General features: G+C 34.7%; 1 protein-coding gene across 6 annotated transcripts in view; it reads right to left on the bottom strand.

Annotated features, from left to right (window-relative positions):
* RAB3GAP1 (RAB3 GTPase activating protein catalytic subunit 1) overlaps positions 1-23,725 on the bottom strand; it is a 114,523-nt gene that overhangs the window by 26,871 nt on the left and 63,927 nt on the right. For 4 of the 6 annotated variants that reach the window (XM_057744498.1, XM_057744503.1, XM_057744502.1 and 1 more), the window contains 10 exons: positions 22,126-22,225; positions 19,019-19,100; positions 15,683-15,751; positions 14,305-14,378; positions 11,964-12,056; positions 11,359-11,528; positions 7,257-7,346; positions 6,052-6,224; positions 4,733-4,787; positions 3,520-3,891 (listed from right to left, as the gene is read on the bottom strand). In XM_057744498.1, the coding sequence (XP_057600481.1) occupies positions 3,520-3,891; positions 4,733-4,787; positions 6,052-6,224; positions 7,257-7,346; positions 11,359-11,528; positions 11,964-12,056; positions 14,305-14,378; positions 15,683-15,751; positions 19,019-19,100; positions 22,126-22,225 (1,278 nt within the window). The remainder of the gene's footprint in view (positions 1-3,519; positions 3,892-4,732; positions 4,788-6,051; positions 6,225-7,256; positions 7,347-11,358; positions 11,529-11,963; positions 12,057-14,304; positions 14,379-15,682; positions 15,752-19,018; positions 19,101-22,125; positions 22,226-23,725) is intronic. The other 2 variants (XM_057744499.1, XM_057744500.1) reach the window with 2 other exon arrangements.

The raw sequence follows: 23,725 nt of genomic DNA, 5'->3' as shown, positions 1-23,725 counted from the left end.
AATAATGGTGTTGGAACACACTGTACATCCTTACAGAAAAAAGAGAATCCTAACCTCTTCCTCACACCAAACAGTCCATTTGAGGTGGATCACAAATATAAATGTGATAGGTAAAACCATAAAGCTTCCAGAAGGAAACACAAGACAGTATCTCCAAGACCTTGGGGTAGTTAATTTCTTAATGGGAGAGAAAAGCAGCATCTACATGAGAAAAATACTGGTAGATCAGACTTAATTAAAATTAAGAAAGCCTATTCAACAAAAGGCATCATTAAGAAAGTGAACAAGCAAGCCACAGACTAAAAGAAATTATTTTTTTTACATATATTAACAGATAACATGACTGTGTATATAGAAAAATAATCTACATATATGTGTGTATATATATATACACACACACACACATATATATATGGACTCACATCCAGAATATGTGAATAATTCCTATAAAGCAGTATGAAAAAAGACAACTTTTAAAGAATAGGTAAAGGTCTTGAATAGGCACGTCACCAGGAAAATATACAAATGGGCAATAAATATATGAAAATGTGTTCAGTGTCATTATTCATCAGGGAAATGTGAAAACATGAGATACTACTACATACTCACCAGAAAGGCAAAAATTAAAATAACTGAAATTATCAAGTGTACAAAGAAGAGTTAACATAGCAGGCCTCAGACTACTATCCTCAGAAAAGCCTGTTTGCAAAGTTGGCCCTTGGCAGGCTTCTGGGAACTTGGATTTTGGCAGAATCCCACCATATTCGGAACTGATAAAAATGGTTCACTATGCCTAAATTATTTGTGCAAACAATATGGTTTATGCTGAACACCTGCTTTCCTTCTGGGAGTCTGGAATTTTGGCACATGCTAGGCAGAGGGTGCTTTGTGACCAGCCCCCAATAAAAACCCTGAGCACTGAGCCTCTGACAAGTTTCCCTGGTAGACAACATTTCACATGTGGTCACGATCAGTGGCTGGAGTTAAGTGCATCTTGTGTGACTATACTGTGAGGAGATTCTTGGAAGCTTGTGCTTGAGATCTTCTGAACTTTGTCCCACGTGCCATTTCCTTTCACTGATTTTGCTTTGTATCCCTTTGCTGTATTAAGTTATAGCTGTGAGGATAACTATATGCTTAGTCCTGTGAGTCCTCCTAGCAAATCATCAAATCTGGGAGAGCTGTTGGGACCCCTGACACACCAAATGTAAGAGATTATGTGGAATAAACCACAACTATTATGTGGTGTTGGAGGGACTGTAAATCAGTTCAACTACTTTGGGAGACTGTTTACCAATATCTACTAAAGCTCAAAGGTATTGCTACCATATGGCCCATCAATTCTACTCTTAAAAATATATCCAAAAGAAAATGAGTGTCTATGTTCACCAAGAGGCACTTATAAGAATTTTCATTTATTTATAAGAGCTCAAATTGTAAACAACTCAAATTTCATCAATAGGTGAACGGATAAGCAATATAAGAACTCAGTGGCATATTCATATTACAGAACACTATAAAGTAATAAAATAGGCACAAATACCGATTCATATAATGACATGGATGACTGTCACAGATGGTAGTTAAATAAAAAAAGCACAATACAAGAGTACACAATTCCATTTATACACAAAAGAACAAGCAAATTATGATTCTATTTATGATATTCAAAACCTCACAAAACTCATCTATGCTGATAAAAGTTAGAAAAAGTTTCCTGGAGGGGAGTACTAGGCTATGGTATGTATCAATACATCTGCCTATTTAAATTTTTTAAAATTAAAAATTCAGTTCCTCAGCTGCACTAGCCACATTTCAAGCACTCAATAGCTACATACAGATATGGCTATAGCACTGGAGTACACAGACGGAAAATATACATATCCATCTTCACAGAGAGTTCTCTTGATCATTGCTGTCCTAGGATGAGAGTTTTCTATATCTCCATATGGATGGTAGTAACATGGGTTTTTAAATATGAAAAAACTCACCAAGCTGTACACTTAAGATTTGTGCACTTTAGTTATAATTTATAATTCAATAGATAAGTAAACAAATGTTTTTAAAATAACTAGGAGAAAATATATACAATAACATATAACAGAGGATTTTTATCTAAAATATGAAGGACTGATAGAAATCAATAGAAAAGGATAGCAACCTAAAAGAAAAATGGAATGCAATTCACAGGAAAGGATGGCCATGAACATTAAAAGACATTTAGGTTCATCAAAAATCATGGAAATATAATCTAGAACATTGAGATACCACTTTTGTCCATGATATTGGCAAAAATTTTATGACTGGTAATGTCAATTTTTTATAAAAAATTAAATAAAATTGAATACAAGTAACATGAGTGCAAGAACCTTACTATATAGTTTGCTACTAAAATCCTAAGGTCCAGGACAGTGGTTGGCATATATTACACACTCAATACATATTTATGGAAGGAAGAAAGTATTAAAGGAAAGTTGGGGAGAGAGTGGTATTCTCTTACTCCTATATTTATCAATGAAAGGGTATAAAATAGTTGCAGCCCTTTTGAAGAGGAATTTTATAGCCTAAGTATCTGTTTATCTAGAAATTCCATTCTCATTTCTTTCTTAGAGAAACACTTATATGTGAACAGATAACATATGAAAAACTATAAGAATTTGCTACATTACTGTAGCACTGTAATAGCAATAAGCTACAAATAACATACATTGTGCATTAAGAGGGGAATAGTTAAATAAGCTTATAGCCGTTCCATGCCCTGGAGTATTACACAGCAATTAAAGAGATGAAGTAGATCTACATGTAATGACATGAACTTATCTTAAAGATATATTAGGTTAAAAACTATACACCAATGCACACATTTTTAAAAATCACAAACCTACATATCATATACATACACATACATGTATCAATGCACAGAAATAGGTATAAGAAATTATAACCCAAACCAACAATAGTGCTTACTTCTACAGATGAGAACTGGAATTAGTGGGTGATGGCTTTCACTTTTTCTAGATTGAGTTTTTCACAATAAAATGTATTCACTTATTACCTATGCAAAAAAAACTAACAAATACTATTCTCTTCCTTAGGTTTTGAGTTGTTGCTATTCTACTTCCTAATGGTATAAAATGGATTCAAACTACATATCTGAACAGATAAAAACTAATTATATAATTGAAGGATTTTTACTTTTGTTCTTCCCTCCAATATCTTTGGATTTTGTTTTTTTAAACACCTGAATGCCCATTACTCAGTTTAAGAACTAATAGGTCACCTTATACATGATGAGCTACTATCTATTGAAACTTCAAAACATTTCTCAATTCCACAAATAGTAGACCTAAAAGCCCCAACAGTTTAGATTTCAAATCTATAGATCTTTGAACACAGACTGCTTAAAGAATTACCTTTACCCAAAGCAATCATCTCTGAGCAATCATCTACTAGGATAAAGTTATACAAACAACAACAACAACAACAAAATAAAACTTGAAGAACCAGTGCATGTCCTACCTGGGTCACTGGAATGTAGAGAGGTTCTCCATTATGTAGCAGTGTGAGTTTCCCATGCTGATGGAGCCGCCCTTCTGGCTTTAAACTTGCCATCTCCTTAGGTCCTCCTTTCTTGCCACTCTCCTGTCCATTTCCCTTAAGTTCTTCAGTATCACTGAGGCATTCAAAAAATTCTTCCTCGCTGTCACTCCAAGAATCCCACGATTTTCCCACCTCTCCCTTTTCCTTATCCATGTCTTTCAGATTGTCTGTCCCCAGCTGGTCTCCAGATTTTCCAGCATCCCCTGAATATGTATTAGTCACATTATCTGAAGGACTTGTCTTTCTCCCCTCATCACGTGCCTTCTTTCTTTCAATACAACAATTTAACATCTTAAGAAAACAGAAATAACATTCATATTTGAACTGTTAGGTAGTTAGACATGAGCGGGTCCGCATTCCCTCCTGGACGGGGTCATCCTTCCCTTCCTCACCTTGACAATGGTGATAAGAACAGGCCCAGAGATCCTCTCCCTTTTGTGGTCAAGGACCGCTAAGTTTCCAGTCTTATTAGGACCAAGCTAGATAAAATTCACCAGCACAGGTTGGTGCAGGTACACCAAGACCTAAAAGGTGACTCAAAGTAACCTGGGACTCATTATGCCATATTTGTAATAAATTAGCATTGTGGTTTCCCCCTACTTCCCATGGGTTTCGCTCGGGTGCTTATGGGTAAGCACCTGTGCACAAGGAGAACAGTTATATAACCTAAAGCTGTCAATCAGCTTGTCAGTCAAATGATACAGGACACAGCAAGGGACTTTCTACCACTCTGAAAAACCAATCCTGCCCCCACTGCAAGGCAGCTTCTGATTTCCAGACAGCCTGCTCTCATCCTTTCTTGGTAGCGTACTTTTGCTTTGCTTAGTAAAATTTCTGCTGCTTAAAACTGCTCTATATCTCTTGACTGAATTTTTTCCTTTGGGAGGATAAGGGCTGAGGAAATCACCATTCCAGCAGTGACAGTTACAGTAAAATAAAAATCTATCCACTGCTTGAATATTTTATTTTCATTCTCCACCCTTTCCCTGGGCCTTGTTGTGAATGACAGTGACTTAAGTAACTTACAGCAGCACAATGTGAACAGCCTTTAATCGATTATTACATTTAATATCAAGATAAGCTCCACGTGAACCAAGATCACATTTATATACTGTCACTGGGAAATCTTTACCTGTAGTTTCTGATGCAGTAAACAACATCTTAGATCTGGGGGTCCACTTGCTAATCTATCAAATAAAGTAGTGGGAAAAAAGCTTAGTAAAATTGCTTCAGATATGCATATTTTTATACTACCATATATTTTAGCCACATTGATAAGATCAAAACTAAATTTCTATAGATAAGGGAACTGAGAAGGACCCAAAAAAATTAAGAGATCAAAATTTATTTTATCCCTAGTCCACAACTTACCAACAGCAAGTATAATAGACACTCCAAAGCGCAACAGCAAACTAGCAATAGTTCTCAAGCTAACAGAAACTTAAAAAAAAAATTTAAAGCCTTGAAATCCACCCTAGGAAGTAGCTAGCATGTAGTATTTCATGCCTTACAAAAGATTATACTATGTATTCAGTTCTCAATTATTATGGTGGATTCTCAATATAAAAACTATTGAGCTCCACCTCACTTTTGCTAAAGGAAGCCTGGACTGCCTCTAGTCTAAATCACTAGGTTCCCAGTAATCAGCCCAGAGAGAATCCAGCTAAGCAGAGGCTGGCAAATGACCTAAGAGTAAACATTTTTGGATCAATTACCATTTTATATTACTCATATCATGATTCTCCTCCCTTAGTTTGAGCAGCATGGGTAAATGAGTAATATCGACATTTATGCTAACTAAACTCTTTAAGTGAAATGTCAATATGAATTATATCAAAAAATTACAGGTAATGCCTAATACCTGAACTTATGAACTCTGTTTTCCTTCCAACTATAAAAAAGTATGTTCACTACAGAAGATTTAGAACACAAATGTATACACAAATGTATAAAGGACAAAATAAAAATATTTCACACCTGGGAAAACTACTATTAACATTTGGGAAAAAAAATTTGGTTGTATTTCTTTCCAATTATTTTTCTATACATATTTCTATATATATTCTATATATTTTTCAATATTCTCTATCAGCATAATTGAAAGCACAGTTGAAAGCACTCTGTATATATAACACTATATTCTACTTCACTACAGACATTGTGATCATTTTCTATGCTATTAGAGATTCTTGGGGAAAAAAAAAAACTTTCCATTATACACATATACCATGATTTATTTAACCATTTTTTTAATGTTTGATATTTAGGTTGTTCAACCTTTCTTTTTTCCTATTATAAATTTGCTGCAGTGAACATCTCTGAACAGAAATCGTGTCCTAAGTTTCTTACCCCTTTCTTAGGGCAGATTTCCTAGAAGAGGACAATTAATGGGTCAAAAGTCAAATTTTGCGAACAGAAACCCTATCTACAGCTAGAAGTTGAAATTATTACCCTGGAATCAGAAAGTTGTTCTCCCATCTGAAACGCATTTCAAGCACAAATTCCTGCCAGAGATGTGCCACTCCTTTCAGTCCTCCATGGTAGAAATTGATCATACAAAGACACAAAGCCAATTTGTATGTTAAACTGTCAGACGGTGCAGATTTGAACTGGTTGTAGAGATTCTAAATTTAACAAAATAGAAACAAAGCAAAACTTGTTAACAACATATTTACATGTATAATCAAAAACTGCTGTGTAGGTAGAGATTTTAATACTGAAATTAACTTATCCTACCAAATCAGCTTTTATAAAATGTGTAATACAACATTGCCTAAATTGTTCCTAGGCAGCGCCATGTTTTCAAGATCTCTACAAGAATCAAAAAGTGAGGCTATAGTTTAGTGAGGCTTAAGTTACAGCTTTCAATTTCTTCTGTGGAATCTTTAAGATACATTCCAAAGTTAATGTGTTGTTATAAAAATCTTTTAATTACAAATAAGTACACACTTGTCAAAATCAAAAACATAAAATCAAAACTGTATAAACTGAAAATATAAAGCCTGCTTTTCCTTCTCACTTCATGAAATCATTTCCCAACAATAACTACTGTTAACCATTTGATATATCGCTACACCTATCATTTAAACTCTCATTTCTCAATTTATCAGACTTGAAATAGGAAAACATGAAAATTTTACTTCATTTTACCCATGTTACTTCATTAAAGAATTTTCCACTCTCTGTCCAGTTTTGAAATACAAAGAAGAATCTGTTGCAAAACATAAATTTGATGATTTATGAAGTCTAAAATGAAGGAAATCCTATAACCAAGCACGGTATATTTGTTATTTTTTCATTATTTTCAGAAAAGTTCTTCTCCCCAAAATATGTATGTAGGTCAATGTTCTACAGCAGGCCATTGTCTGAATGGAAGCCATGATCTTAACTTGAGTTTTCCTATGGTATTTTTAAAACAAAAAGATCCTTATTTCAAAACAGAGAAAGCTTTACAGTGAGGGCTAGAAAATTTTTACCTTTTCCTCATCCAAGTTTGCGATAAATTGAGAAATGAAACTTTAAATGACAGGTGTAGAGCTATAAAACTGTTTACAGTAGTCATTGTTGTAAAGTAGATTTCATGAATGTTGCTAGAAACATAGTAAAACTCCCAGAAATTCAATGCATTTAAAATATTTTAATATTAATTAACTTACATATTCTTCATTCTCTAATGGAGGATTACTGATGTCTGTTGAAGAAGTCCCATCTAGTGGTTTCTCAAAAGCAGCATCAGGAAATAAGAACTGAGGAAGAAAGAAAATAATCACATCTTCAATGAAATTTCTTATTTTGTTGACTTTGGTGACTCATCAACACTGACTTTTTAATGGTTTTGTTTTTAAAATAATGAGAATGCTCTTACTGTACTGGCCAGTTGGTTCTACGATATCTCAAACATTTTCTATTTTTCTTCAAAAATACAGAGTTTCAGTGACTAGTCAATTTTAAAATCAGATTTTTCTTAAATGTGACCACCTGGTTCTATGAATTGTTCAGTTTACAGAATGCAAAACCAGAATCTCTTCACTATGATTTCAGGCTCATCCAATGTCATTTATTTTTTTTAAATGTTATTATTAAAAAGACAAAACTATAAAAGAAAATTTAAAAACACCCAAACATTCATGAGGCTCTGTAGAAAAATATCATCCAGAGGTTTTTATATATGAAATACTAAAAGTATGACATTAAAGACCCATAATTTTATCTTATGAGATACCCATAGAAAGTGGGAAGCAGACTAAACCTATAATGACCAGTGTATCTTTTCCACGTGATTTCTGTTCATGTGTGTGAGGCTGTATGTAAGGGTGTGTGTGGGGGTGGGGGGAGTGAGGGTGTGTAGAAGTGGTAAAAATTGCAGTGCATACAACAACTAAGCTATATAATTGGAATAAAATTTCTAATGAAACATTCTCAAGAAGCGGCTTTCTCTACATAAATAGTTTTGTGGTACTGCTGACTTGTAATTCCTTTTAATATGCATACTTTGCCACGTACTACAGAATATGCTGAACAGTAAATGAGAGGAACTACCAAGTGCCAACCTCCACTACTAAGCACATTTACAAACAGTATCCTATTCTTTTTTTTTTTTTAAAGAACTTTTATTGGGATACAGTTAACAGACAAACAGCATATATTTGGAGTGTACAATTTGGTATCCCAATCTCCCAATTCATCCCCCACCCAACCCTCCCCTCTTTCCCTACTTGGTGTCCATGTGTTTGTTCTCTACATCTGTGTCTCTATTTCTGCCCTGCATTTCCTCGTTCATAGTTGTTAGCATTTGCCTTATGTATTGAGGTGCTCCTATATTGGGGGCATATATATTTATAATTGTTATCTCTTCTTGGATGGATGCCTTGATCTTTATGTAATGTCCTTTCTTGTCTCTTGTAACATTTTTTATTTTAAAGTCTATTTTATCTGATGTGACTGTTGCTACTCCAGCTTTCTTTTGATTTTCATTTGCATGGAATATCTTTTTCCATCCCCTCACTTTCCGTCTGTATGTGTCCCTAGGTCTGAAGTGGGTCTCTTGTAGACAGCATATATAAGGGTTTTGTTTTCGTATCCATATAGCCAGTCTGTGTCTTTTGGTTGCTGCATTTAGTCCATTTACATTCGAGGTAATTATCAATATGTATGTTCCTAGTACCATTTTCTTAATTGTTTTGTTTTTGTTTTTGTAGGTCCTTTACTTCTTTTATGTTTCCCGCTTAGAGAAGTTCCTTTAGCATTTGTTGTAGGGCTGGTTTTGTGCAGCTGAATTCTCTTAGCTGTTGCTTGTCTGTAAAGTTGTTGATTTCTACATCAAATCTGAAAGAGATCCTTGTTGGGTAGAGTATTCTTGGTTGTAGGTTCTTCCCTTTCATCACTTGAAATATATCATGCCCCTCCCTTCTGGCTTGCAGAGTTTCTGCTGAGAAATCAGCTGTCACCCTTATGGGAGTTCTCTTGTATGTTATTTGTTGTTTTCCCTTGTGCTTTTAATAACATTTCTCTGTCTTTAATTTCTGTCAATTTGACTACTATATGTCTTGGTGTGTTTCTCCTTGAGTTTATCCTGCCTGGGACTCTCTGTGCTTCCTGGACTTGGGTAGCTATTTCCTTTCCCATGTTAGGGAAGTTTTCAACTATAATCTCTTCCAATATTTTCTCAGGTCCTTTCTCTCTCTCTCTTCTCCTTCTGGGACCCCTATAATGCGAATGTTGGTGCATTTAACATTGTCCCAGAGGTCTCTTAGGCTGTCTTCAGTTCTTTTCATTCTTTTTTCCTTATTCTTTTCCACATCAGTGATTATCACCATTCTGTCTTCCAGGTCACTTATTCACCCTTCTGCCTCAGTTAAGCTGCTACTGGTTCCTTCTAGTGTATTTTTCATTTCAGTTATTGTGTTTCATATCTCTGTTTGTTTGTTCTTTAATTCTTCTAGGTCTTTGGTAAACTTTTTGATCCTTGCATCCAGTCTTTTTTCAAAGTCCTGGATCATCTTCACCATCATTATTCTGAATTCTTTTCCTGGAAGGGTGCCTATCTCCTCTTCATTTAGTTGTTTTTCTGGGGTTTTATCCTGTCCCTTCATCTGGTACAGTCCTCTGCTTTTTCATTTTCTCTTTCTGTGGCTGTGGTTCTCAGTTCTGCAAGACGAAATACTGCTGATACTGCTTGATACTGCTGTCTGCCCTCTTGTGGAGGAAGCTATCTGGGAGGCTCATGGGTGCTTCCTGATGGGAGGGACTGATGATGGGTAGGGCTGGGTGGGTGGAGCTCAGTAAGACTTTAATCTGATTTGGTGGGCAGAGCTCAGGAAAACTTTAATCTGCTTGTCTGCTAATGGGTGGGGCTGTGTTCACACCTTGTTGGTGGTTTGGCCTGAGGCTACTTAGAACTGGAGCTTACAGGCTCTTTGGTGGGGCTCATGGTGGACTCTGGGAGGGTTCACGCCAATGAGCACTTCCCAGAACCCCTGCTGCCAGTGCCCCTATCTCCTCAGTGAGCCACAGCTGTCCCCCACCTCTGCAGGCAACCCTCCAACACCAGCAGGTAGGTCTGGTTCAGTCTCCTATGGGGTCACTGCTTCTTTTCCCTGGGTCCTGGTGAGCACACTGTCTTGTGTGCCCTCCAAGAGTGGAGTCTCTGTTTCCCCCAGTCCTGTGGAGGTCCGTCTCACTGAGGCTTCTCCTTTGTCCCTGGATGTGGGGTGTCTTCTTTGGTGAGTTCCAGTGTCTTTCTCAACAGTATACTATTCTTATACCACTATGTGAGCTACATATCAGTGCCCATGTCTTACAAATATACATACTAAAAACCTGGCTAAAAGTCTTGCTCAGAAAAAAGCAGGGATAAGATTAACATCAAGTCCTATATTATTTTCATTGCACTACTCTTGAAGGTTTTTCCCAAGAATGTCAATGCACAAACTGCGAGAAGTATGATTATAACTACAATTATAGTAAAAATAGCTATTGATATCACTTAGCAAAGGTCTATAATATGCCAGTGTAACAGAAGATTTAGATTGTTGTAAAGACTCACAACAATCTCACAGATTTTTAACAGACTAATTTCAGATGAAGAAACTGAAGTTAAATGGCTTGTTCAAAGTCATAGAGTAAGTCAAGATGAAACCCTGATGTGTATGGATCCTAGGCCAGGCCTGCTCTACCACCATATACCTAGGAGATACCCTAGCCCCTTCTAGTACCCACTAATCTGGACTGTTGTGAAAGAAAATTTTTAAGAATATCATTCTGATCATGTCGCCCCTCTGTTTAAAATGGCATTAAACTGCAAGATGAAGTCCAGTGCTTCAGCACAGCACTTCAGCAGGTAACTACCTGCTACTCTCCAGCCTCGTCCCTGGCCACCCTCTGGGAAGCACCCTGCAGTACACCAAACTGTTCAACATGCTCTCTCAAGCCTTTGCTATACCTCTGCTGCTAAACCTTCTTCCCTTTAAGATTTAGCTCAAATGCCCCTCTTGATGAAGGCATCCCTGATCCCCACTGCTCAGACAGATGCACCCTCTGCTGTGTTCTCATAGTCCCTTTGCCAGAATTCTCACATGTAACATGGTATTGTAACTACTGTTTACTTTCCTTCTCCCCACTATACTTAGCGGGAACTCTGAATGTGGAGACTGTTTTATTCATTTTACATTCCCAATCCAGTGCCTGCCACATAGGTGGGACTAAATAATGAATAAATGAGTGTGCACACAGACATATAAAAACACTACATTTAGTTACCAAGAGAATAGTATTGAGGACATCATTATTCAGTGGTGATTCTTCTACACCTCTGTGTTTTCGTATTTTCTTCTTTGCAGTATGTACCATATTTGAAACTGATAATTTATGAATTGGAACCGGTGCAGGCTCTGTCAGCTTTGACAAAGCATGACTTATATCAGCAATTTCTGTAAAAAGAAGAGAAATGAATACATATTATATCACCACCCTCAGCAGGTTAAAGTGACGAATAAACTGAGGACTGTACAGAATATTTTAGTCACTCTGTTCATTAGTGACTTTTCACTAACACACATGTCCAGCTTTATATGGATGCATGACTGACAAAGGTGTAACATAATTTATGCCCAGGGAACTTCAAAAATAAACCTCTAAAACCCTGCTTTTCAAAATATCTTACATTTTCAGTGGAAAGAACTTATTAATCACACAATGTTTTAAGCTCAGGGAATAGCCTGCAGAAAATGGTAAGACTGTAGTTCATCAAAACTTGCTTCCCCAACATAACTCAAATTAGAAAACCAGATGAAAAATTGCTGGAAAATGTGCAAAAGAGTTAGATGTTTGAAAATAACTTTAAAAAAAAGAAAAAGGTAGGTCACCTCTTCCTTCTTCCTCAAATGTGGATCGTCCGAGAATCTCATCAGTTGACTCCTTTCGACGGCAAATTTTAAAAAACTCAGTGACAAAATCACCTATATAGAAAAAGTGTTACTCATTTTTGAAACATAACTGAAAGAAATCAGTCCTATAAATAAAAGTCCATGTCTCTTCAAAAAAGCTATTAATAAAGATATGGTAGAAAAAGAACCATACAGTTTTTCTACCCAATACAAAAATTAATTCTATTTCAAAGGTAGCCTTGCTCTTACTTTCTCTCCATTTCCCAGGAGATAAAACCAGTTTTTCCTTAAAATTCCTTCTATAATGAAAGGAAAAATAATTGAACCTAATAATTTTAAGTACTTAGTATCTGCCTAATAATTTTAAGTACTTACTATTTGCCTGAATAAGATAAACAGTATCTATTCTCATTAAGTTGTACAAGTAACAACAATTTTATTATCTATATACATATACTTGTATATGTATACGTATGTAGTGGTCTTCTCTCCCTACGTGCCACCCTACTAGATTCTGAATCCATTATAAAAATTAAAATTAAAAAGAAATTCTAAAGATATGTTGCTACAGGATTAAAAAACCATGTAGGATGAAGTTATTTCAGCTTCAACTGCATGTTAATGATATGCTTTGTGTCATTATTATAAGAAAGGGGGAAAAGGTTTGATATCTTCTAAAAAGCTCCTATGAGATATGTTTGCACAAAGAAATTAAAGCTTAACAAGAACTATAAGTACTAGAATTATTACATAATACAATATACTAATTACATCCAAGTTTTATAATTCACCAACTAGTTCTGAATAAATTGGGAACATTTTCCAGAGTCCTTCAGACAAGCAGGAAAATCCTATAATCTAGTCATATAAACTATAAGACTACAGTTTACTGTATATGACTACATAATCCTATAATCAAGTCATATAAAACAAAGTTAAAGAGACAGGGTGAGATTATGGGACAGTAACTTAAAATGAGAATACTTTTAATTCTAAGGTCCTCTGTAATTATCACAAGTTAGCAGCTGAGGAATAATAAGGAACTAGGAAAAAATTTAGTGACAATTTAATAATTTAGTAAATCAATGATTAAACAAGAGAAACTACTGGATACTCATTACAGATGGGCACTGTTGTTAAATGTGATATACATACATACATGCACATAGTCTTATGTGATCCTCTCACTAACACTATAAAGTATGCACTATTGTTCTATTTTACTGACACTGGAAGAGATTATGAAACTTGCTCAAACTGATAGATCTAGGGTTTAAAACAAGGTCTGTCCAACTCTAAAACTCTTGATATAAGCCCTCTACTATCTCCCTACACCCCAAGACAAATTCACTGATGGCAGGAATTTTACCTTACATACATCTTTATATTCACTATTTATACAGTTAGCACAAATGGCAAGTGCCAATACGCATTTAATGAATAGCATATGATGAATGATAAGGAGCCCAAGAAAAAAATGCTTTAGAGAAATGCCCCATATTGTCATCAATAAATATTTAGTAACTCCTCAGTTGAATGGTAATTTATCAGGTTATATGAAATAAAGGTGGCATGGATGAACACAGAAATGGAGAAAATAATTTTCACGTGTAATAAATATAAAAGAGAAAAAGACTGGAAAGAGGAGACGGGTTCAGAAGACTTCATGAAAGAGATAGTATCTACAAAACTGGGAATAGGAAGATAATTCTAGACATGGGATATAATAATAGGATCTGGATAGCAACTGATAGTTTTTAAAGTATTTCTATTTATGTTATTTCACTTCTTCAAATACCCCTATGATGTGTGTAAGATTATTAATAACTCCTCTCCTCAAAAAGAAAAAAGATTTACAGATACAATACAGAGCCCTACAGAAGGGTTCTAATAAGATGGTCAAATTCAGTGTTCTTCACATCATACACCACAGGTGCAGAGGGATGGCAAAAGACAAAAAGGGTTCCACTAACTGGGATGGAAAATGCAGAGTATGCCACAGAAGGAAAAGAGTGACATAAAAACATTAGGAGGATAAAAATCAGGTCATGGGAAAATATAAGAGAATTTTGAGATGGAGACTGGTTAAAACCAAGCAAAAAGAAAGTCTGCTAGTACTATTCAAGCTACAAGGAGTCACTGTTGTTGACAAAGATTTATTTTTAATGATGTTAACCAAGGAGGTCACAGTATAAAAAAATAAAAATAAAAAACACTTTTTGGATAGGTGAAATAAAGTATAAAAGAATACATCCAGCGTGTCTGGTCTGGAGGATAGACAGACTTGTGGTAATTCAGGAAAGGAACATAAATATCTTACCTAGCAAACACTGAGGATTATCAGCTTTCCGAACTCTAACAGACCAATGGGGAGCCTGAATAGGATCCAAATCACTAAAATGCAAAACGATAAACACAAGATCCTTTATGGCAACCTACAAGACTCATAAAGCTACCAAAATGCAGTCTAATGAAAACATTCTATAGAAGGACAAGCAATCCATTTTGCCTTCCTTACTTAAACTGTTATTCATATGCAGACCATTTAGATAAGTTAAAAAAAAAATAAAACCTTAAGACATCAAAGTTCTTAGACAAAAAAAACACAAAAGGAAAAAACAAAACCAAAACAAACTAATCAAAAAACATATAAAAATGATTCTGGAAAAAAAAAATGATTCTGAACAGGCAACTTACAATGATAATCTAATGAGAATTACATTTTAGGAATAAAGAAAACAAATTGACAAACAAGCAAAAATGCATAAGAATCTGTTTTTTTTTACACTACTTATTAATAAAAAAAAGAAACTATAAAAATTTGCACAAGATCAAAAGTGCCCCCATTTTCTCAGTTAAACAGATTACGGTGCATTCACTGAATGGAATACTATGCAGCAATTTAAAAATTGACAACACAGATCTATGTTTATTAAGTATATTAAATGGATAAAGCAAATTAATATATAAATTTATACTTTAAAAAGATATACCCCCAAAATGCTAATTGGTTATTTTTTAAGTAACTGAATTGTAGGTAGTCTTTACTTTCTTCTTTAAATTTAGTCATCTAAATTATCTAAGTTTAAAAGTTCATGTTACTCTTACCATCAGAAAATACAACACATTTATTTTCATTATAAAAAAAAAAGTGTCCTATTTCTCACTATTCTGCATCAAGCATGAGAATGTACTAAAATTACGTTCCTCTTCCTCCACGTTCTTCCAGGAGAGTGCTCGCTGTAATTTTCAATTTTTTCCTGCGTAATTTTCTATTGCACAGGAGTATATGATATGGATGTTTTGTTATTTATGACATTTAATGATCAAATATTATTCCCACATATTTTGATGACTATCATCTCTTCAAAGCCCGTTATCAAATGCTTCTTACCAGCTAAGAAAAGTTCAACAGAATTATGCACTGAATCGCTAAGTGCTTACAAACATCTCTGCTAAAACCAAGTAAGCTTCAGATTGCTCATTAACCCGGAAGTAAGGACCGTATCTCCAAAGTCCACAGCTTAAAACACATCCCTAATATGTATCAATCAGTCTAAAATGTGATCTTTAAAAACAGAAAAAAACAACCAACCACATCAGAAACCATGATACAAAGAAAAATTGCTAACTACTTGGCAATTAATTTATTCTACTGAAATCTGTGAATCTCAATGTACTACTCTTAACATACTTACGAATAAACATCATTATCCACAATGATACCTTCAGTCAGGTGAGGCCATGTAGTTGCTAAGTGGAGTTCACTAAAATAAACAAATCATAAAATATATCCATGAGGTTTAATACTGTATATATACCCTCAACAATTCTTATTCTAGAATTATATCCTCAGTAAATAACCAGAGATGTACATATAAATATGTTAAAAGTGGTCGTTACTTACAATACAATAAAACTGTAAACACCTGGTTTAGCAAACAGTAGCACATTCACATAAAGTTAATGTCTGCAAGAAAAAACCATGCTATACATAATAGCCAAAAAGTATAAGTAAACCAGATGTCTATCAGCTGATGAATGGATAAATAAAATGTTGTAGTATTCCATACAATGGCATATTATACAGCCACAAAAAAACAATGATGTACTGATTCATGCTACAAATGTGGAAGAACCTCTAAAACATGCTAAGTGAAAGAAGCCAGACACAAAAGGTCACACGTGGTATAACCCAATCTATATGAGATGTCCAGAATAGGCAAATCCATAGAGGCAAAAAGTAGATTAACATCTGTCTAGAGCTAGAGGGCCTGGGAAAACTAGGAGGGGACCATAGTTAAGAGGTGAGCTGTTTCTTTTGAGCGTAATGACAATGTTCTGTAATTAGATACTGATGATGGCTGCACAACTCTGTAAACACTAAAAACACTGAAATGTATACTTTAAAATTGTGAATTTTACGGTACATAAATTATATCTCAATTTTGAAAATATCATGTTATAGATCAGGGATTGGCATACTTTTTCTACAAAGGACCAGAGAGTAGGTATTTTGGGCTTTTTATGGGTCATGTAATTTCTGCTTTATTCTTGGGTTTTTTTTTTTTTTCCTTAAAACTCTTAAAAATGTAAAAACCATTTTTAGCTCATTACCTATAGAAAAACAGGCTACTGGCCAGATTTGCTCCACAGGTCATAATTTGCTGACCTCTTATTATAGATGAAAATTAAATTTCAGAAAGTTTTCATGTAAAATTATAAAATCAAAAACAAGCCACAAAAAACGTACAAGATGACATATATTTATAAAATGTATAAAAATACTGTGCAGAAAAGAGTTATCATAGCAGGCCTGATACTTAGAAAGGACTACTTGCAAGGCTGGCCCCCAGCTTGACGTCTGGAAACTTGAATCTCAGGAGGGTTCCTACCATTCCCTGATAAGAGTGGCTCATTTTGCCTAAATTACCTGCACAAACAATACAGTTTATACAACAAACATTTGGTTTCCTTCTGGTACATGCTAGGCAGAGGGTGCCTGTGTAACCAGTCTGTGATTAAAAACCCCAAGTGCTGAGCCTCTAATGAGCTTCCCTGGTAGACAGGCTTTCACACATGTTGTCATGTCACAGTTCACTGCTGGGAGAATTAAGTGTGTCCTGTGCGACTACACTGGGAGAGGACGCCTGTTCTTAGTTTGCGCTGGACCTTACCCTATGTGCCTCTTTCCTGTGCCGATTTTTGCATTATATCCTTTTTCTAGAATAAATCTCAGGCATGAGCACAACCACAGGCTGCATTCTGTGAGTCCTCCTAGAAAACCAACCTGAGGGTGGTGTTTGGGGGCACTTGCTGCATATATATACATAAATATGTACATATGTACACCTAATTCACACATATGAAAAATGGCTGGAAGCACATATAGCAAGCTGTTGTCAGTGATCACCTGTGAGTAGGGGGATGATGAATTTAGTGATTTTTTCCTTCCTCTCTAGATTCCGAACCCACTTCTTATATTTGGAGAGTACAGAAGCCAAAAGGGCTAATTATAATTACTTCACTTCTCTGATATTTGGTGATGCTCGACTATCTAGCAACGCCAGTCTGCGACTGTGAATCTACACATACAGTTAGGAATTCAGTGTGAGAGCAGGGCCAGCACTCCACAACACTGTAATGTAACCTTGGTTATGAACCAAACAACTAGGCACCCTTGGCTTAAGCCTATTTTCAGAGCCCAGTTCTACAATGGTCCCAATTAAATCTCTGAGTTAGTTACCAAATACCTTTCCAATAAATTGATTTTTTGCTTGAATTAGTCAGAGTTGACTACTACAATTTGCAACTAAACAATCTGACTACTAAATGTATAATTTTTGCCCCTTGTAACGTTTTTTAAATTTTTTCCACTGAACATGAATTTATTATTTTTTAAAAAATTAATTTTTAAGGTTAAAAAAAATGACCACAAACAGTATGTGATATCATAGGTCATGAATGATCAGAGGTTTAAAACTATACACTTCTGAATATTTTTAGGTATGAAGCCCATATTCAGCTCCTAAGCTTTTATGACTATGTCCTCTCCTCCCCCTCTAACTATACAACAATTTCTTTGACAAGGACAGGAGACACTGAAAAAAAGCTTCTTCATTTCCTCTTCCACTACCAAAGATGCCTCTTCAAAAACATAGTTCCCACAACATTTGCTACTCATTGTTTGATTTAAATGGTCTGCCATATGCACCATCTTACCCTCAACTTATTTCTGTGATCTTCTTCCACTTGTTCTTTTGCTGACTGACTCCTCGTCATGATATAAATTTGGAAGAAATACTTAATCATTAAAACCTTTAAATTTCTACCAGGTCAATTTATTTCTCTCCTCCTAAAATCTTCTCTAAGTAAAATTCAAATAAAGGAACCAGTTGGAGGGCCACAATTATATCTGTAATCCACCCTACACCATTTCTCCCTTGCTCACTACATTCTAGCCATGATGGCCACCTTCTATTTCCTTCAGTAAACTCACCAAGCTCTTTCCTGCATCAAGGCACTTTGCCACAGGCTCTTCCTTCCACCTGGAATGGTCATTCTCTCACTCTTTGCCTGGCTAAATCCTCTCCTAATTGAGACGCAATAAATATCACTTTCTCTCAGAAGACTTTACTGAAGACATACCAATCTAAACTAGTTCCTCATTTTACTGTCATTACATCCTGTACTTTTCCTTCAAATTATCCCACAATTTGTAATTGTATGTTTATTTAGGTGATTAGTTCATCTATTTCCTTTAAGTAGACTGTAAATGCCAAGAAGGCAGAAAATGTCAGTTTTATTTACTTCAGTATCTTCCTTACTTAGTATAGTGCCTGGCACACATAATAAATATCAAGTTTAAAAGATACTCACTTTACTGTCTCCCTTAAGTGATTTAAAAAGTATTATTATTTCTACCATTATGTCAAAGTATTAAAGATATATGGATACATGTGAATATATTTTTTAAATAACCAAATTTTAAAAAGTAAAGTTCCATAATTCAAATGATATAATGAAATTTGCACCTAATAGGATCTTCACAGGCACCAAATGGTAACTTGCCAAATTCCAGGCCTCCCACTTCTCCTCCTACAAGGGCATCTATGTCTAAACAAGAAAAAAAAATTTTTCCATCAGTTAGCCAAAACTGGAGAAATAAGATTTTAAATCTAGTTAGGTTATCCCTTTGACAGATTATAGATTTAAAAATGCCTACATTAACACACATATAGCAAGTTAGAGAATAAGCTGTCAGATATTAAAGACTTCCCACAAGAATGTTATAGTAAAAGGACACAGTTAATTTCTATTTGTAAAGTGCTGTATTCAAGCCACACATTCTAAATGTTAACCTTCAGAAATAGTTAATTATTCAACAGATTATTCCTGTAAAATTTTTTTCATTTTCTAAGAATATGATTAACATCATCTAAAAAAAAGATTATCTGAGTATTAAAAATTTTAATCATCAACCTACATTCATCAGTTTTGCTATCAATAATTTCTGAATAGCCCAAATTAGTCATCATTAATAAAACTTTATTTCAGCTGACAGTACATGGAAATATTTGAAGTTCAGAAAAGAATTTCCATTCCACAATGAATGGTATCTGATATTAGAGGAGAATTCAGAGGGTAAATCACCCTTAGTTCCATCCCTCTTGAAGAAGTAATAAACACTTCTAAAAGACATCAAAAAGATTTCTCTTTGAAATAATACAATTTTAATTATTCATAATACACTGAGAATTTCTAAAATTAAAGTCTACTGTTGAGTTATGAACACTCCCAGATTTGCTAAAATTATGTTTGACAATTATCTACATCCTAACTAAATTAGTAAAATTAGTTAAATATGGCTCAATTACTTGATTCAGTAAATTTTCTCAAGTCAATTTGTTTCATTTTTCCAACTAAAGAATGCTTACAATAAAGATCACAATAGCCAGCTTTATTGTAAGACGTGAATTAAGAGCTTCAAATTTTATAATAAGCACACTTTTTTAAAAAAAATTTTTGGCCGCGCCACACAGCATGCAGGATCTTAGTTCCCTGACCAGGGATTGAACCCAGGCCCCCTGCAGTGGAAGCACAGAGTCTTAACCACTGGACCACCAGGGAATTCCTAAGTACATTTTTTTAAATTATTAAGCTAAACATCATTAACAGACTATAACTGTACAAAGCTTTTAGTTAAATTAAAAGTTGAAAAGCAACACTGTAAAATGAAAGGATGATGGGACTTGGAGTTTGACCAGGATTTAAATGTGAACTTTATCACTTGGTGACCATGTGACCTCAGGCCAGTTACTTTTGTTTTCTAAGAAAGATAATACTACTTGTCTCACAGGTAAATGAGAATTACATGAAACAGTATATAAAATGCCAGGCACAGTGTCTGGCCCATATTACATGTTCAGTCCCTTCCGTTTAAAAGAGAAAATATTAAAAATTTATATGGCTTTCAATCCACTGAGGAAGAAGGTTAATATTTTGATACCCATTTAAAAAAACTGGTAACAGAACAACAGAACATTAACAAAGGCCGTACTGGCAATCAGAATATTAATGTTAAAATTCTGGTTCTTGGACTTCTTAGATCATAAACAGACCATACCATCTTGGGAAATCTTTAAATCTGACTAAATACAGTGGCCTTTAAAAAAAGGAAAAGGAAGGCAGGAATTGAAACCGCAAAACTAGAAGCCAACTATAAATTGTCTAGATCATATTGTTGTCAGGAAACTAAAATTACCAAAACAAACATTTGAGTCTTCTAATATAAATCTCAGCTTAGCTTTTATTTCCCTCTGCTGTAGTTTAGATGCAGTTCTTTTACTGCACATTAGTTTCAAATTATTCAGTGGTATATGAAATAAAATAGTAGTAGTATATACATAACCACCAGAAGCTGAATGTACTACATAAATTTTAGTATCGTCCCAAGACAAACAATTTACTATTTTCAATCTTATAAACAAACCATTTGGAACAAAAAATAAACAGTAAAGAATATTATTTTATTATAATTTATTTCTCTTTGAGGGAGGTAGAATGGAAAATGTTTTCAGGCTAAGAAAATCCTTGTAATTATTTTTAAGTTTGTATTAAATTTCTTATTAGACAAATATAATTACACTTTTTGTGAGAGAAACATCCAGGAACCTAAACCTCACTTACTTAGGCTAAATGTCCACTAGGCTGAGCTTTTCTAGAACTTAATGTCTGTTCATATTTGGGTCCCTGGCAGAGACTGGCATATTACAGACTAATACTTTTTTTTTTTTTTAATAAATGAACTGATTGATTGATTGCCTGTGTTGGGTCCTCGTTGCTGCGTGCGGGCTTTCTCTACTTGCAGCATGGCGCGAGGGCTTAGCTTCTCCGTGGCATGTGGGATCTTCCTGGACCAGGGCTCAAACATGTGTCCCCTGCACTGGCAGGTGATTCTTAACCACTGGGCCACCAAGGAAGTCCCTATAGGCTAATACTTAATGACTGTTAAATGAATTAGTATATCAATAGCTAAGTAGGTAAAATGATTTTAATTACATTTTTACAAAATGCAAGTTAAAGTGAAATATTCTACAGCTCTTCCCAGCATAAGTGTAAGTGTATATACACATCTTTTTCTCTTTTCTGCTTTCCTTATTTAGCCCTCTTCTTCAAACTCTACTCTCTATAAGGTTCTATGCATGTCTATTCTCAGCCTATAAGGGTGGCTTCTCTTACTACACTCTGGAAGCAGACATTTTCATCACTCATTACATACTAATTTGCAGCATACAATGTTCCACAGCAAAGCAATGCTTTATAAATAACATTAGCTTTCAAAAACAGATTGTCAAGTATAGACTAATTCCATCTCTAGAGCAACCTACAAAGCTTTTTTTTTTTTTTTTTTTTAATTTTATTTTATTTTATTTTTTACAAAGCTTTTTTAACAGAAAAAAAATAAGGGCAATGAAATCAGCAACACAACATTTAAAATAAGTTACAAATATTTCAAACATTTGAAACACACTGTTAAATAATTTTAATTTCTGAATATATTTTCCCTCCATTTATATTCTGAATATATTTTCCCTCCATTTATATTCAGTAAGTTAAACACAGTTTTAAATTATCTCACCTGGAGGCTGCTGAGGCCAAAAATACTGCTGCCAATCCTGAAGTACATAGGTAAACCGTACAGCAATACTGACTGGAGGCAGTGGAGTTAAAGGACATCCCTGGGAAATAAATGCAAAGACAATACCATGTAAATGTTAGTACACTTATAAATACCAGATCCAAATTTCAAACTAGAGGAATGCATAAATTACTATCTTTATGAAATGTGGATTTTTAGATTATAGTGTTAGATACGGCACGCATATTCTAGCCATGAAAAATGTATGATATTCTAGCCATTAAAAAGGAAAACTAAGTCACTGAATTTATTAGAGCCAAAGGTACAGAATTTAGGAAATCATCTTCCTGGGAAAAATTCTCACAGCCTAAAAGTTCAAGAGATGAATTAATGCCAAAGAGCAAATTACATTAAAATAAAGTTTAAACTACTACCAGGAAAAGATATATTAAATTCTATTATGTAAAATGCTCTTTCAAAATATCTTATACACTTTTAATTATACAAATATAATTTCTTACTATTCTCTTCAGCCATGTTGAATGTGAAAAAAAACGTGATTCACTTTTTTAAATAAGGTAAAACTATTACATAAAGCATAACACTAAGTTTGAGAAGATGATGTCTTTTCTTTCTTTCAAATGAAAATAAACTCAAGCCAGTCTTGAGTATTTAACCAGAATTTTAGACTGTGACAAATGGCCACTCATGTAAAATAGTTTATATTAATGAATCAGAACATTTGGATCTATCTTTACATTCATTAAAAATCATAAAAATTAATAATATCATTCAAACATCTCACGATCTCAGTTTCCCTTAATAATGGTTAACCTATATTAATATGGAATAGGACGTAAATATGCACAGGAATGACCTAGTGAGCTTGTGAAAATGCAGATTCAATAGTATTCTGCATATCTACCCAGTTTCCAGGTGTTTCTAATACTGCTGGTCAGGGGGAATAATATAGACATTCAGCTCAGCAGCAGCATCTATAAATGTCATTAGTAACTTTAACTGAATACAAATTCAATCTCAAGTCACAATATAAGGTAGCTCCCCCCAAGAAAACAAAAAAAACAGCTAATTCAATTTTGGGCTGCTGTGTCCTAGACAAGCAAGGTAAAATTCTGGCTGGTCACGAATAATTACTTTTTACTCAGGTCTAGATATCAAATGAGCGTTCACCTGTAACAGGGTGTAAATGATCTAGAAACCATAACAAGGTCACTTTGACACATAACCTCCAGTCACATAGCAACGTAGACAAATACAGAAGGAGATGACCAAAAACAAATAGCTAGGACCATACATGACATAAACATCTTTGTGGGCCCTAGAAAAGGTACAGAAAATCCAAAGTGTTAAGTAGGGCTCATGGCACATGGTGGCTGAGTTATATGTGTAGATGAAGGCAGTGACAGCCAGAATTACACACTGTATTAAATGGAACCAAAAGTACTCAGCCCAGAGTGAGGGTACTGTAAGATCCTCTGCTTAAGGCAGACACTGGGGCAAGGCACTCCTGCTTGGTGCAAGTGGCTTTGTTGCCAGGTATGAGTCCAGGGAAAGTTGTGTGAGCGGGGAAAAAACCCAC

This window comes from Hippopotamus amphibius, chromosome 8 (genome assembly GCF_030028045.1).
Source record: "Hippopotamus amphibius kiboko isolate mHipAmp2 chromosome 8, mHipAmp2.hap2, whole genome shotgun sequence".
In the NCBI taxonomy this organism is placed as follows: Eukaryota; Metazoa; Chordata; class Mammalia; order Artiodactyla; family Hippopotamidae; genus Hippopotamus; species Hippopotamus amphibius.
Note: the sequence above shows the minus strand (reverse complement) of the source record. Positions and strands in the feature narration are given on the sequence as shown.